This window comes from Hyperoodon ampullatus (genome assembly GCF_949752795.1).
Source record: "Hyperoodon ampullatus genome assembly, chromosome: 18".
Taxonomy (NCBI): domain Eukaryota; kingdom Metazoa; phylum Chordata; class Mammalia; order Artiodactyla; family Ziphiidae; genus Hyperoodon; species Hyperoodon ampullatus.
Window position 1 is genome coordinate 12,748,567 of NC_136931.1, and position 13,795 is coordinate 12,762,361.

A 13,795-nucleotide genomic window follows, 5' to 3' on the forward strand; every position below is an offset into this window, starting at 1 on the left:
AGTACCACCTTCTTACTAGCTGCATTCTATCTTGCTTATTTTATCTCATACATTTAACATTGACTAGAAACATTTGACCTGCCAGGACTTGAACTTGGACATATGGGGTTTCTCCCACCATCCACGACAGCATAACCAGCAAGTAGAGCACAGGCTGTACATTCGCTGCTTCCAGGATGAGGAATGTTCTCCGCCTCCTGGGAAAAACCAGAGTCCTGACTCACAGGAGTTGAAAGGAAACTGATCTTAGGGTCTTTTTAAGATACTGTAACTCTTGCTCATCAGTGTTGGGATCTGGTTCTCTTTCTCTTGAAAGGATTCCCTGGGGCTTTAGTGCACAGATGATGACAGTGATTCAGGATGGATAACATTTATTGCACCTTTGCTCTGTGCCAGCTGCTGTTTTAAGCACTTTATATAGAGGATACACTACAGCCCTGTGAGTAAGCATTCACTTTGTAGATTAGGAAACGGAGGCAGATGTAGTTAAATACCTAGCCTAAAGTCACATGGTTCGAGCTGGAATATGAAGCAAGGCATGTGATTGTAAAACCATGTCTGAATCATGCTGCACTTCTCCCTCCTTGCAAGCAGAGACCTGTCTGTCATACAGAGCAGACAGAGGTCTTCAGGATTTCCTATCCCCAGGTCGTTAGAGTGGTCAGAGGTATTGAGCAGGAAGAGTGCATTAGAATTCTGGTCTCCTTCCTGTGCTCTCCACAGCAGACAGGAAGTACCCGGGATGCAAACATGGCTCCCATTAAGATAAATAGCTTGAATCTAGGGAGGCCCGTGCCAATCAGAAAAACCATTAATCAAGAGATTAGAGTTTTTACCTGCTACATGTTTCATGTTTTTGCCTTCCCTAGGTTAAAAAGATCAAGTGGCATGAGCAGCCTTTTGGGGAAAATAGGAGCCAAGAAGCAGAAGATGAGCACCCTAGAGAAGTCCAAGCTGGACTGGGAGAGCTTCAAGGAGGAAGAGGGCATTGGCGAAGAACTAGCCATCCACAATCGAGGGAAGGAGGGGTAAGAAGTGGTGCATTCTATTCTCTCAAAATCCTCAAAACCCTGGGATAGTTCATTGCACGTGCGCCACCCAATTTAAGTAGGCAGGAGCTTTTCACGGTAAAACGAAAAACATGAGTTCTTTGGTTTGTTGTTGAAGCTCTGTTCTAATGTGGGCAGGTCCTGTCGGTGAGGAAAACATTGGGGTGACAGGAAGGGGGTGGGAGGGCACGTGAGCAGCACTTCTCTCGGGGAGGGGCACGTCTGCCAAGCTGAATTTGCTGAATTGCAGCTCCCATGAACTGTAAGTCACCTCGTTTGTTCACATGGTCAGATCTGGCTCACCGTATCAGCCTCGGCCTCATCTGAATTATTTGGCCTTCTGAGAAGCCAGACAAGCTCAGTGCATCAAACGCAGAGTCAACAGAGCGCCTAGATGTTGTCGGGTATTGTGGGATTTTTTTTTCTCCGTGTCATTATGGCCTGGGGTGGGGCTTCACCTTTGGCTTCAACCTATGTGACACACCAGCCCTCAGACAGCATCTGGGCCATCACGTGCACACTGTTCCTCTTCACTTTGGAATACAAAGAGGATGTCCATAAACTGTGTACAGGAATGTCCTGAAACGGTGTTCATTGAGTACTTAGGAACCTCAGGAGGAGCCAAGAACAAAGTTACTACAGAAGTGGGTCCATGGCCCAAGGTCCACACCCCCCCACCCCTAACAGCAAAAGGAAGTGTGTGTGGCCCATCAGACAGCCCTGGTACTCCCCATGCCTGCCCCTCTCCAGCAGGGGCTCTCCCTGCAGTCGCTGTGCATCCCTGAGGCTCAGCTCCTTCACCAGTAAAACTGAGATAGTAATACCACCCTTAGGGTGGTTGTGAGGCTCTCGTGAGACAAAACGTGTGATATATGTATCATGCATATATGTATATAGCACAGGCAGACCTCAGAGATATTGCGGGTTCTGTTCCAGACCACCGCAGTGAAGCAGATATCCCAATAAAGTGAGTCGTGCGAATTTCTTGGTTTCCCAGTGCATATAAAAGTTATGTTTATACGATACTGTAGTCTATTAAGGATGCAAGGTTGCACTTAACCTTGATTAAAAATTAAAAAATACTTTATTGCTAAAAAATCTTGACAATCATCTGACAACACAAGATTGCCACAGTCCTTCAATTTGTTAAAAAAACACAGTATCTGCAAAGTGCAATAAAGTGGAGCACGATAAGAAAGGCATAAAGCCCTGTCCACATAAAGCCCTTTGCAGAGCGCCTGTCACTGTCACTTAAAGGTGTGTATTAAGTGGTAGTCATTTAGGTTATTTATAAGCTAAATTATAATAAAGACAGGTGAGGGATTTTTGGGGGGTGTCATTTTTCTAGATTAGGTTTCACGAGTATTTGAACGTAGAAGCTGATCAGTATATTAAAAAAAAAAATGTCTGGGGCTTCCCTGGTGGTGCAGTGGTTGGGAGTCCGCCTGCCAGTGCAGGGGACACGGATTCGTGCCCCGGTCCGGGAAGATCCCACATGCTGCGGAGCGGCTGGGCCCGTGAGCCATGGCCGCTGAGCCTGCGTGTCCGGAGCCTGTGCTCCGCAACGGGAGAGGCCACAACAGTGAGAGGCCCACATACCACAAAAAAAAAAAAAAAAAATGTCTTTAATGACTTTATGAGCTTGTTTAACTACCAGACTTCTAAGTCCATCTGTCAAAGATGGTTTGCCACAGGACAGAGGTAGAAGTACCGTAGCCATCTGGGGAAGGGCCCACAAGAAAGCACAAGCAGGAGTCAGTGTTAACCTGCGGAAGGCCTCTGCTGCATGCCCTGAACCTCCCCACTCTGACTCAGCTCTAGTAACTCAGCCCCGCCGCTTCTCCATGTTTGCCTGGTGATCTCAGGCAGCAAAGGAACTGCCAGTGCGTGCCACACTTTACTGCTTCTCTGAGGATTGATTATATGGGTTAGACAGTGTTCATTCTGTTAATAGAGGTCTTATAAAAGTAAGGAGTGGTGCTGTTGAAGATAAGGGAGAGATAAGAAAACGTAGGCTGGAAGAGAAAACAAGATTAAAAAGGACATCTGCCCAATGAGGACTTTTCAGGCAATGGAAAATCACATAACTGGGTTAGGGAACAACTAATAGCATACAACTTTTAAGCTCTTTGCTTTTCCCTCTGTCTCTGAGCCTCTTCCCCCTGGCCAGATGATTCCACGGATCTGATTGTATTTTTCCAATGCAGATCTGATGACTTCTGTGCTCTGCCTTTGGCTCTTCTCACCTGCCCTCTCTAGTGCCCACCCCATACCTCCACTCACTGCCTTTTCTAGCTCCTGGCAGATTAAAGGGCCCAACCCCTAGTCCAGGGAAGGAACTATTGCTCTGGTTCTTACCTTGGCTAAGCATGAGAATCTTCTGGGGTTTTTTCCAGAGTTACATGACAAGGGCACCCCTGTGCACCGCTGAATCAAGAGTCACAGATATCTGTGTGGTGTGTGTATGTATACACACACACACACACACACACACACACACACACAAAATGGAATATTACTCAGCCATAAAAAAGAATGAAATTTTGCCGTTTGCAACAACATGGATGGACTTGGAGGGTATATGCTTAGTGAAATAAGTCAGACAGAGAAAGACAAATACTATATGATATCACTTACATGTGGAATCTAAAAAATACAACAAACGAGTGAATAAAACAAAAAAGAACTTATAGATATAGAGAACAAACTTAGTGGTTACCAATGGGGAGAAGGAAGGGAGAAGGGGCAAGATAGGGGTAGGAGATGAAGAGGTACAAACTATTATGTATAAAATAAATAAGCTATATGGGAATATAGCCAGTATTTTATGACTATATGGAGTATAACCTTTAAAAATTGTGAATTACTTGAGAATTCTCTGGCGGTCCAGTGGTTAGGAACTCCACGCTTCCATTGCAGGGGGCATGGGTTCAATTCTTGGTCAGGGAACTAAGATCCCACAAGCCGTGCGGCTGGGCCAAAAAAAAAAAAACTGTGAATTACTACGTTGTACACCTGAAACTGATATAATATTGTACAGCAACTATACCTCAATTTTTTTAAAAAAGAGTCACAGATACCTGTATCTTTAAATCACTCCTCAGGTGCTTCTCATGCACAGCCTGGATTGAGACTCACTAGACCACAGCAACTAAATTCTAGAAATGAGAGCAAGACAGTCAGCTGCTGGGTGAGCCTATCCAGCACGTATGTAACTTAGAGAGCTGACTTCAAAACAGGGACTGTCGAGAAGGACAAGAAGATTTCTACTGAGAAGTGTGCCCAGTGCCACAGTGTCAGAGGGTGGGAAGCACAAGCCAAACCTGAAAGGTCTGTTTGGTCAGGCCCACAAATTCTCTTACACAGATGCCAACGAGAGCAAAGGCCACCTGGGGAGAGTCTGCTCTGAGGGAATATGTGGAGAATCCCAAGAAGTATTACCATGGAACAAAAGTGATCTCTGCTGAAACTAAGGGGGAAAGGTCCTATTTGATAACGTCTCAAAAAAGCTACTTATGAGTAATGATTGGCCTCTACCATATTTATTATGAGACTGTGACATTTTTACAGATACCTTATTTAAATTGTTCTCCTATACAAGAATCCAGATCATGGATAGTGATAAAAAATATTCCTGTAATACAGTCCTGACTAAAATAAGATGGAATTGAGGTTAAAAGATTATGTTGTGCTTTTTGTGTTTTGATAGTAATTCTACTTCAGTAAGTGCTATCCCATCTTTCCCCTTATAAAGCTTTAATAGAATTTGAAGCTACATTGGTCAATATTGGATTATTATTGTCCAATTTTTAAATTTTATTTATTTTATTTATTTTTGGCCTCATTGGGTCTTCATTGCTGCGCGCGGGCTTTCTCTAGTTGCGACGAGCAGGGGCTACTCTTCATTGTGGTGCATGGTCTTCTCATTGCGGTGGCTTCTCGTGTCGCGGAGCACGAGCTCTAGGCACGTGGGCTTCAGTAGTTGCAGTATGTGGGCTCAGTAGTTGCAGCACGTGGGCCCTAGAGCATGCGGGCTTCAGTAGTTGTGGCACACAGGCTCAGTAGTTGTGGCGCATGGGCTTAGTTGCTCTGCGACATGTGGGATCTTCCTAGACCAGGGCTGCATTAGCAGGCGGATTCTTAACCACTGTGCCACCAGGGAAGCCCTGCTGTCCAATTTTTTAAAAGCAGTTTTGCTGTCTGAAAATACTCACATAAAGAAGCAAAGCACCTTAAGAAACAGCAGGCAGGGCTTCCCTGGTGGCGCAGTGGTTGAGAGTCCGCCTGCCGATGCAGGGGACACGGGTTCATGCCCCAGTGTGGGAAGATCCCACATGCCGCTGAGCGACTAAGCCCGTGCGCCATGGCCGCTGAGCCTGCGCATCAGGAGGCTGTGCTCCGCAACGGGAGAGGCCACAACAGTGAGAGGCCGCGTACTGCAAAAAAAAAAAAAAAAAAAAAAAGAAACAGCAGACACAGGACCAGATCTGCAAAGAATTTAGACAATGGAAATATCAGAGACAGGTTTTAATACAATTATGCCTAGTGTATTTAAAGAAGTAGACAAACTTGAACATCTTTGCAAGAAGAAGAAACTATAAAAAGTGGCCTAAAAGACCCAAACAAAATTTCTAGAAATGAAAAATTTAATAACCATAATTAAAAATGATAGGGATAGATTTAATAGTAGTTTGACCAGCAGAAAAGAGAAATATATGCACTGGAAAAGAGCCAGAAGAAATCATCCAGAATATTGTTCAGAAAGACAAAAAGACAAAAAATAAGGAAGAGGGAAGTTAAGCCTCCTGGAGGACAGCATGGGAAGAGATGAGAGACACCTCTTTACAGACTTTTCAAAACTCAAAGAATCCCAAGATAAATAAAATAGAAATCCACACTGCAGAGTGAAGTTGCAGGAAACCAGTGACAAAGAGAAAAATCTTAAGAGCAGCCAGAAAAAAGAGATTTCTTTGATGGAGGGGCAGTTAGACTGACAGGTAGCTTCTCAATTAACAGTACTTTTCATAACATCCCCAAACTGGAAACAACTCCGATGTCTATCTGTAATAGATAAAGTGTGATGTGTTCACACACTGGGATACTCTTTACCAATTGGAATGAACATGGATAAATTTCAGTAACATAATAACACAAAGAAGTTCATGCAGTATGGTTCCATGTATTATATTTATTTGTTTTAATTCCATTTGCATGAAGGTCAAAAATGGGCAAAACCAAAAATGGGCAAAAACAGTGTGTCCATTAGGTCAATTTGTGAAGAAGCAAGCCACAAAAGAACGCACACAGTATATGTCTGTTTATGTCGAGTTCACAGTTAGGCTGTCACCAGGTCAAGGAGCCAAATGCTGCCAGCCTTCAGGAGGCACGTTCATAACTTTCACCCAACACCCACACCCAACACCCAAGCCCAGCCAGGTGTGAGCCTGCCCAGGTTTCCACTTCCCTTTCAAGTTTCTGTTCCTCTGACATTACAATCTAGTTGTGCCTAATTGTGAATCATTATAAAGCAAGCTCTCCCAGTACAGCTTGGACTTCTGTAGGGCGCTCATCTTCTGCTTCTTGGCTTGCTATATAATGATTCATCTGCCTTGCCCATTTTATACTCTGTGTGTGTGTGTGTTTGTTATATTTTACAATAAACTGAAGTGCAATTGAATTCAAATCCTGGCTCTTCTACCAGCCTGCTATGTGCTCTAGCCCCAGTTTCTTCATCTGTGAAGCAGAAACTCTTCAGTATACTCCCAGGTTTATAATGGGAATTAAATAAGTAGGGGAAATGTCTGGCATGTTTATAGATAGGATCCCCCCAACCCCAAGTCTCCACCCCCTCTTCTTTCTCCTGTCTGCCATTACTGACCACGCCAAGCTTAGGGCCTTACTGGAAGGCTAGGTGCTTTATTCTTCTAAATCCCTTCCTGGTGTATTCCTGCCAAGCCTTCAGGAACACTTCCCACAACCGTGGCCAGTACAGCTTGGGGGCATCTCCTCTCTGTCTCCCAGGCTGGCCTCTCTTCCTTCTCTGGGCTTTTAAAGTAGGGAAGTCCCAGGGCTGAGTGAGGGGCATCTGTCGTTCCTCATATTCTCTCCCCCAGGAAAGCTGATTCCATGTCTTAAGTACTATTTTCTGCTGACGACTCCCAAAAAAGCTCTCCCCTGCCTGACCATCCCACTGAGCTGCAGACTCTCGTAGCAGCTGTTTAGTTGACATCTCCATTTGCATGTCCAAGACATTACATGAAACTTAACATCCAAAACCAAATACAGATATCCCCCACTTTTCAAAAGCTTGCTTACACCACTTTGCTTTTGCAAAAGACCTCTACATTTTCTCCCTAACTGAAAGAAATCTGAAGAGGATTTCCGTTCTCACCAAAAGGCAATTGCTTCTTCACTTCACGCCATTTCAGCTAAGAGAGGTGTTAAAGGGACGCTCTGGGGCTTCCCTGGTGGCGCAGTGGTTGAGAGTCCGCCTGCCGATGCAGGGGACGCGGGTTCGTGCCCCGGTCCGGGAAGATCCCACATGCCGCGGAGCGGCTGGGCCCGTGAGCTATGGCCGCTGAGCCTGCGCATCCGGAGCCTATGCTCCGCAACGGGAGAGGCCACAACAGTGAGAGGCCCGCGTACCGCAAAAAAAAAAAAAAAAAAAAAAGGACGCTCTGCTTTCGGATAGCTTGAGATACCTCTGCTTGCTTGCTTTCCATAAACAGACTCCTTCCTCAGACTTCTCAGAAAACGGCACCATCACCATCCACCCAACTGATGAAAGAAAGCCCTAGGAGCATCCTCTCTCCACTCAGTCCTGAAAGTCCGATAGACAATCCTGTCATGAAGTATTTTGGTCCATCCTTCTGTCCATCCCAGCTGCCTGCAGTCCGGTACAAGCCACAGGCATCTGCTCCGCTCCCTGCTTCTGTATCTGTACCTTTCCTCCATTCTTCTCTACATCACAGCCAAAATGATTTCTTGAAAGTACAAACCATTTTTCCTCTCTTCCCTGCTGATTTTAAGTAGCACCTAAACGAGTGTTCACCTCCTTACCCTGGCGTTTGCAGGCCCCCCCTGAGCTGTCCCCTGCCCACCTCTGACCCTCTCCCCTGCTCACGGCGGCCCAGCCCCTGCACTGCTCCTCCGGGTCCTCCTCCACGGTGGGCTCTTGTTCTGTCGCTCAGATGCCACTCTCACTCTCTCAGAGTAGCCCCACCTTAGGAACCCTCCATCACATCACCCTCTTTGACCTTCTTCATCATATTTATTGTCAACTGATACACCTTGTCGTGTTTTTCATGTACGGTAAGCCCCGAAGGGCAGGGTGTGGTTCACCACCCCGCCACCAGGGGGGTGCTAGAAGAGCACCTGTCCCAGAGCAGGCGCTGAGCCATTGCACTGTCTAAATGCACATCCCACTAGCTGTCAGGCAGCCATGGCTTTGTTTTGGAACCTAGTAAGATTGGAATTAACCACCCAGAAAGGAAGGGCATGACAAGTCAGGATGACATCTCCACCTAGGCATCATTTTCAGACAGCCAAGTTGGTTAAAATGCCTGTTCCAAAGAGGTCAGCTGCACAGCAAAGAATCGCTGCTTTTCCTCTGAGCCGTGGACTCCAGGGCACAGTCCAGCATTTCAGGATCAGTGTCACCAGTCGGCAGTCAAAGCCTTTAACATTGCTTCCCTCTATTCCTATAACTGATCGCACTAGGTTCCCTGGCAGTGTTCGCCATCAGCAGCACGTCTCTCCAGCACTGCTGAGGTAGAGGCCAGCAGGTCTGGGGGGAGGGATCCGTGCAGAGAAAATGAGAGCAATACGGGCTTGGTCTCGGCTGCTGCTGGCAATCAAATTGAAGGTCATGGAGCTCGATGATCGGAGACCAGGTGTGTTTGTGATTTGGAGAGGCGTGAAGGAGAGAGAAAATAATTTTCTTTCTCCAAAGAATCTATCTCCATGACCCCCAAGAGTCGCTCTTTCAGAATGAGCACAATCTTGAGGTGAGATGGGAGGAAAGCAGTGGACAAGAAAATTAAAATCACCACCCTTTCACTTTGGCCCTCGAGGTGTTTGCGAGTCATCCTCTTGCACAGGGCTTGTGTGATGTTGAGCAGATTGCTTCTTTCACTTGCACTTCTCAGGGCAAAGAAGTGCACCTCTTAGTACTTCCATCACAGAGCTTTATTCCAGCCTCAGACAGCCTGCGCTGCCTGTTGCTTTCTGGTGTTGGTCCACTTTCCTTCTCAGGTTTATGCTGCACAGAACGCCTCCTGGCTGTGCTGGGAGCATAGTGATAACGCAGCCCTGAAACATCCTCCGTTATGTGCCTGCTTCGGATTTCCCTGCACCTCCCTGTGCTCTTTCTTTTCCTGACCAGTGGGCAGGACACCTCTCATGGGCGGATGTGACTGTTTGGCGGAGCTTTTGGGGATCAGCACACCCAACTGCTTCACAGAACTCTGCCTTCTTGGGGTGGATGGGCATCCTTTCACTTGCAGCCTGGTTTCCCAGAAGTAGGTACTAACATGTTCTCTGGAAGCATTTTCTACCCTTCTCGTCCTCTTCTTCTATTTTTCCTTCCCTCCACATTGGCCTAGATCTCAAGAAAATTGGTGGCAGAAAAGTAATTTGGGTTTCAGGATCAAAAAGATGACCGAGCCTATTGTGTCTAACCTGGTTCTGAAAGGGAAGGCTTAGAAAATCCCTTAGGTTTTGGTGCTATTAGCATATTTTATTAATGACAGTGAAGAGCTGCAGCCTCTTAAATGGGCCACATAAGGCAGTAGTGGGGGGAAGGGGTGATCCCCTCTGCCCTTCCCAGCGGACTGGGCTGAATCAGTCTGGGTCCCCAGGAGTGCTGGGCACAGACCAGAAAAGAAGCCTTGCACTTGTCAGCTGGTTGTTCTCTTCTGGGACCGTAACCCGCTTAAGGTGCCTGAAAACTTTCTGAGGCTCAGTTTAAATAGGTCGTCCACTTGGGCCACCGTGGACGAGGCAGCCTTCCCCACAAGCCCTTCCTCTTTCTGGGGCATTTGGTCTCTTGGTCCCTGTTCCAGCTGTCCCAGTTTCTGAGGCTTTATAGTGATCCAGTCAGGTCAGAAATGGGAAGCAAGAATCGCACAACACTCATAGCCATTTTTGGTTTTATTGTTTACAAAGTACTTCTCACAGTTCCATTGTACTGTCAGAGGGGTGTTGTAATTTTTATTCCTGTTTTACAGAGAAGAAAAATAAAGTATCTTGCCCACAGTCACACACATAGTAAATGTCAGAGCCACCCTCATCCTTGGCACCTTTTCTGTCTTGAGGGTGGGAGGAGGATGTCGAGTAGAAGTGTTGTTCCTGGTCAGCCCTTGGCCACAAACCAAAGCCATCACAAGGATCCTGTTAGCAGCTGCAGATGCTGTGAATGGGGGAATGAAGTCGCCAAACCTGCCTTGATGGCCTTTGTCTGGGTTGCCCTTGAGAATTGCATTCTGCATATGTGCCCCTCTTTGCTGCCTGAGGCGTTCCCTAAACCTGAACTCTGCCTGCACCTGCTTGTTTAGCACCCAGCCTGGCTTTGCTCTTGTTAGTCTCAAGGTCAGCTGGACCCGGCACCGCTTCCGGAACCTGCAAGGCATTATTCATGCTCAGTGAGCATCTTAATTTAAGTATCACTTCCTCTTCTTTAAAGGAAAGTCTAGAAGAAAGACCACAAATGCTCAAAGCCACATACTTCCTCTTCTTTCCGCCCCCAGGCCCGCTCTCTCAGGTATCCCTGGGTAATGGCTCTCTTGAAACATGCCCTAAAGTCGTCTTGAACCACGGCTCCCGCATTTTTTCTGTTGGAGCTTCGAGAGAGGCAGTTAAAGCGCACGCTGTCAAAACACTGATCCCCATTGTGATCTTCACCAGGGCCTGTGGGCGGGGGTGGGGAGGGGTGACGGCTGTAGTATGACAAAGCCCGTCAGTCGACTTGGTTAAGAGTCCCCACTGGGGAATCATGGGTCCCTTGGTGGTAGACAGAAGATGAATTTGTTCTGTCATGTGTCTGCTTACCGGCCATGGTCTTTCCTGCTTTCACACTTTATCAAAAGGGGTCCACAGTGTCTGTGGCTTCCCCATCTGCCGGGGAATCTGAAATTGAAATTTAACCAGGCATCCTGTATTTCACTTGCTAAATTTGATGACTTGACCTTGAGGGCTTATGTCAACCCTACAGGCAGGCCCTGCCCTTGTGTTTCCAGCCATTCTGGCCCCTCCTTGGCGATTTTGACACAACAGCTGAGTTCCTGATCCCAGACCAAGTGGTAGTTACTAGTTGTTGATAACGTGTGTCAAGAGAGCTGACTGTTCCCCTTGGATTGATTGTCCTCAGAACCCTGACAGAAGCTGGCTTCCCGAAATGATGGTGACAACTCTGCCGTTGTATTGAGCACCTGCTCTGTGCTAGGCATGATATGTACACTATTGCATTTAATCCCCACAACAGCCCTTCAGAGTAGGAAGGATTAAGGATGATTACTTTTTTTGGGGGGGCGGGCAAATTAGGAAACAGAATTAGCAAGGTTACGTGGCTTACCCAGAGACACAGCCGGCAAGCCGCAGGGTCAGAATTCAAGCTGCGAGCTGCCACCCTGTCCGTAGTGAGGTACAGGGTTAGTGGCTGCAGGCCTGGCTGGAGAGCGGCTGGGCTGGGCTGGGTTGCTCCTCACAGGGTGCTGTGGGCAGGCAAGCGAGGCCCTGAACTCAGCAAAGGAACACAGGGTCCTGAACCTGTTAACGTTCTCACCCTAAACGTAATGGCCTTGTAATGACAGATGCACATTTTCTACAGTGCAACAAAGGAAAGATTAGTGCAGAGATTGAATTCTGCCTCCCGTTTTCAGTGGCAGTTTTGCTCTCTCAACAGATTAATTAGCAGCAGAGATCTCCTCCCCCCAGGCAAGCGGCCGCACAGTTCATGGCCAGAAGGTGCACGAAAATGCAGCTGTGTCTCCTTCAGCGGCCAGCCTTCTCCTCGCAGTGGCTGCTGCTTCAGCCCCGTGCTTCCTTCCCAGCCGGCCTGGGAGGCCGACGGAAGCCTTGTCTGCTGAGCCTGGCCAAGATGAGGGGCAAACCACCAGCTTTTAGGGGACCCTGTGTGTGAGCCGTGGATGGCAGAGGTGCTTGACCTCGTTCCCTTGGAGGAACTTAAGGAAAGGCCCCTTCTGTCGTCCTCGCAGAAGCACCCTGGCTGCATCTGGGTGGAGGACACAAGGAGAGGTGGGAAGGGGGAGTGGGAGGAAGGAGCTGCAGGCAGGGAAATACCTTCGACGGTGAGCGCTCTGCGCACCTCAGCCCACTTCACCTTCCCTGCGGCCCCAGGAGGTAGTTCTTACTGGGTTTCTTCCATTTGTAGAGGCACCTTTGCCCACATTTTGATGCGTATGTGCAGGGTACATAGCTTTCTCTCCCCACCAACTCAGCGCACCGCCAAGGCCAGGAAATGTGGTGTCACTGTTTTGCTGCTGAGAAAAACGACGCTCCTTGACCAGCATGGTCCGCTAATGTCTAACCAAACCAGGCTCTGAACCTGGGCTTGAGGGAGCCCCTGTTCTTTCCTTAAAACCTGGTTACAAAGTTGCAACATTTTCTTGCCTTCAGCCTCTAATGTACTTCCCCTTGATAAGTTGGTTGGTTTCTCTTTTTCATTGTATTTTCACTCACATCTGAACCAGAAACGTCCTTGTTTAGACTAAATGGGAGTGGTCTGGATGTTCCTGAAATAGTCGTGTTGTCCACTCTGGGCACCACCTGTGGTCATCCGTTTGTGTTTGCTGTAACCCGATGATCCCACAGGCCAAGTGGACCCCTTCACACCGGGGTGTAGGGTGCGGGGGGACAGGACAGTGCAGGGGAGGCATTTTCTTTTACTGCATCTGCTGACAGATATCTTCATTTTCTTCCAGGTACATTGAACGGAAAGCTTTTCTAGACCGAGTGGATCACAGGCAGTTTGAAATCGAGCGAGATCTCAGGCTGAGCAAAATGAAACCCTGATGTGATGAGGAACCTACAGCACCTTAATCCTGTTTACAACGTGAGCTTTTTGTGCATCTTTGAAATGTTTCCCGTGTTTCCCATTGACTGTTTCCCAGCAAGGTCTTTTTTTTCTACATTGAATTTCTGTCTTTGTATCTTGATCTCATGTGATTTCATTCATTTTACTTTTAATAGTTTGTCTTTTAAAAAATAAAAATAAAAAAGTACAGGTTGGTCCTGTGAGAGGCTGGTGAAGATGACAGCACTCACCTTTCCTTTGTTCTGCTATGAAGTCCACCAGGCCAAGCCAGCACCTCCCAGGCCTGTCCCGGCCGCCATGGTGGAGAGACTGACCAGGCTGCACGCACGTGAACCCCCAGAGGCTGTAGGGCTCTCTCTGAGGAGGCTCGCCAGTGTTGGTGGAGCACCAAGTCCCTGGGCAGCTCTGTTCTCGGTTCCGCTCCTGCTTCTCTCCTGATCTCTTTCTCTCTCCTGGATGGGATTCCTATTTGCTGGTATAATGTGAGGCTGAAAATAAGGATATACTATTGCTGCATTAGAGATTTTTTCCTTCAGCCATTTTCATGTTCTCAAAGTCGACTTCACATGTGCTCTCACCTCAGTAATGCTTTAATTTTTGGTTTGTCAAAGAAGACTCCAAAGGACCTTTTTTTTTTTTAACTCTTTAGGAAAATTTAAATTCCAAACTTCATATTAATAAAGCAGTAAACACC

General features: G+C 47.3%; 1 protein-coding gene across 1 annotated transcript in view; it reads left to right on the forward strand.

The window, feature by feature from the left end:
- The window catches only part of CFDP1 (craniofacial development protein 1), a 133,294-nt gene extending 119,984 nt beyond the window's left edge, over window positions 1–13,310 (forward strand). The window contains exons 6-7 of the mRNA XM_079723787.1: window positions 870–1,028; window positions 12,989–13,310. Coding sequence (XP_079579913.1) covers window positions 870–1,028; window positions 12,989–13,079 — 250 coding nt within the window. The 3' untranslated portion in view covers window positions 13,080–13,310. The remainder of the gene's footprint in view (window positions 1–869; window positions 1,029–12,988) is intronic.
- Window positions 13,311–13,795: the final 485 nt, after the last annotated feature.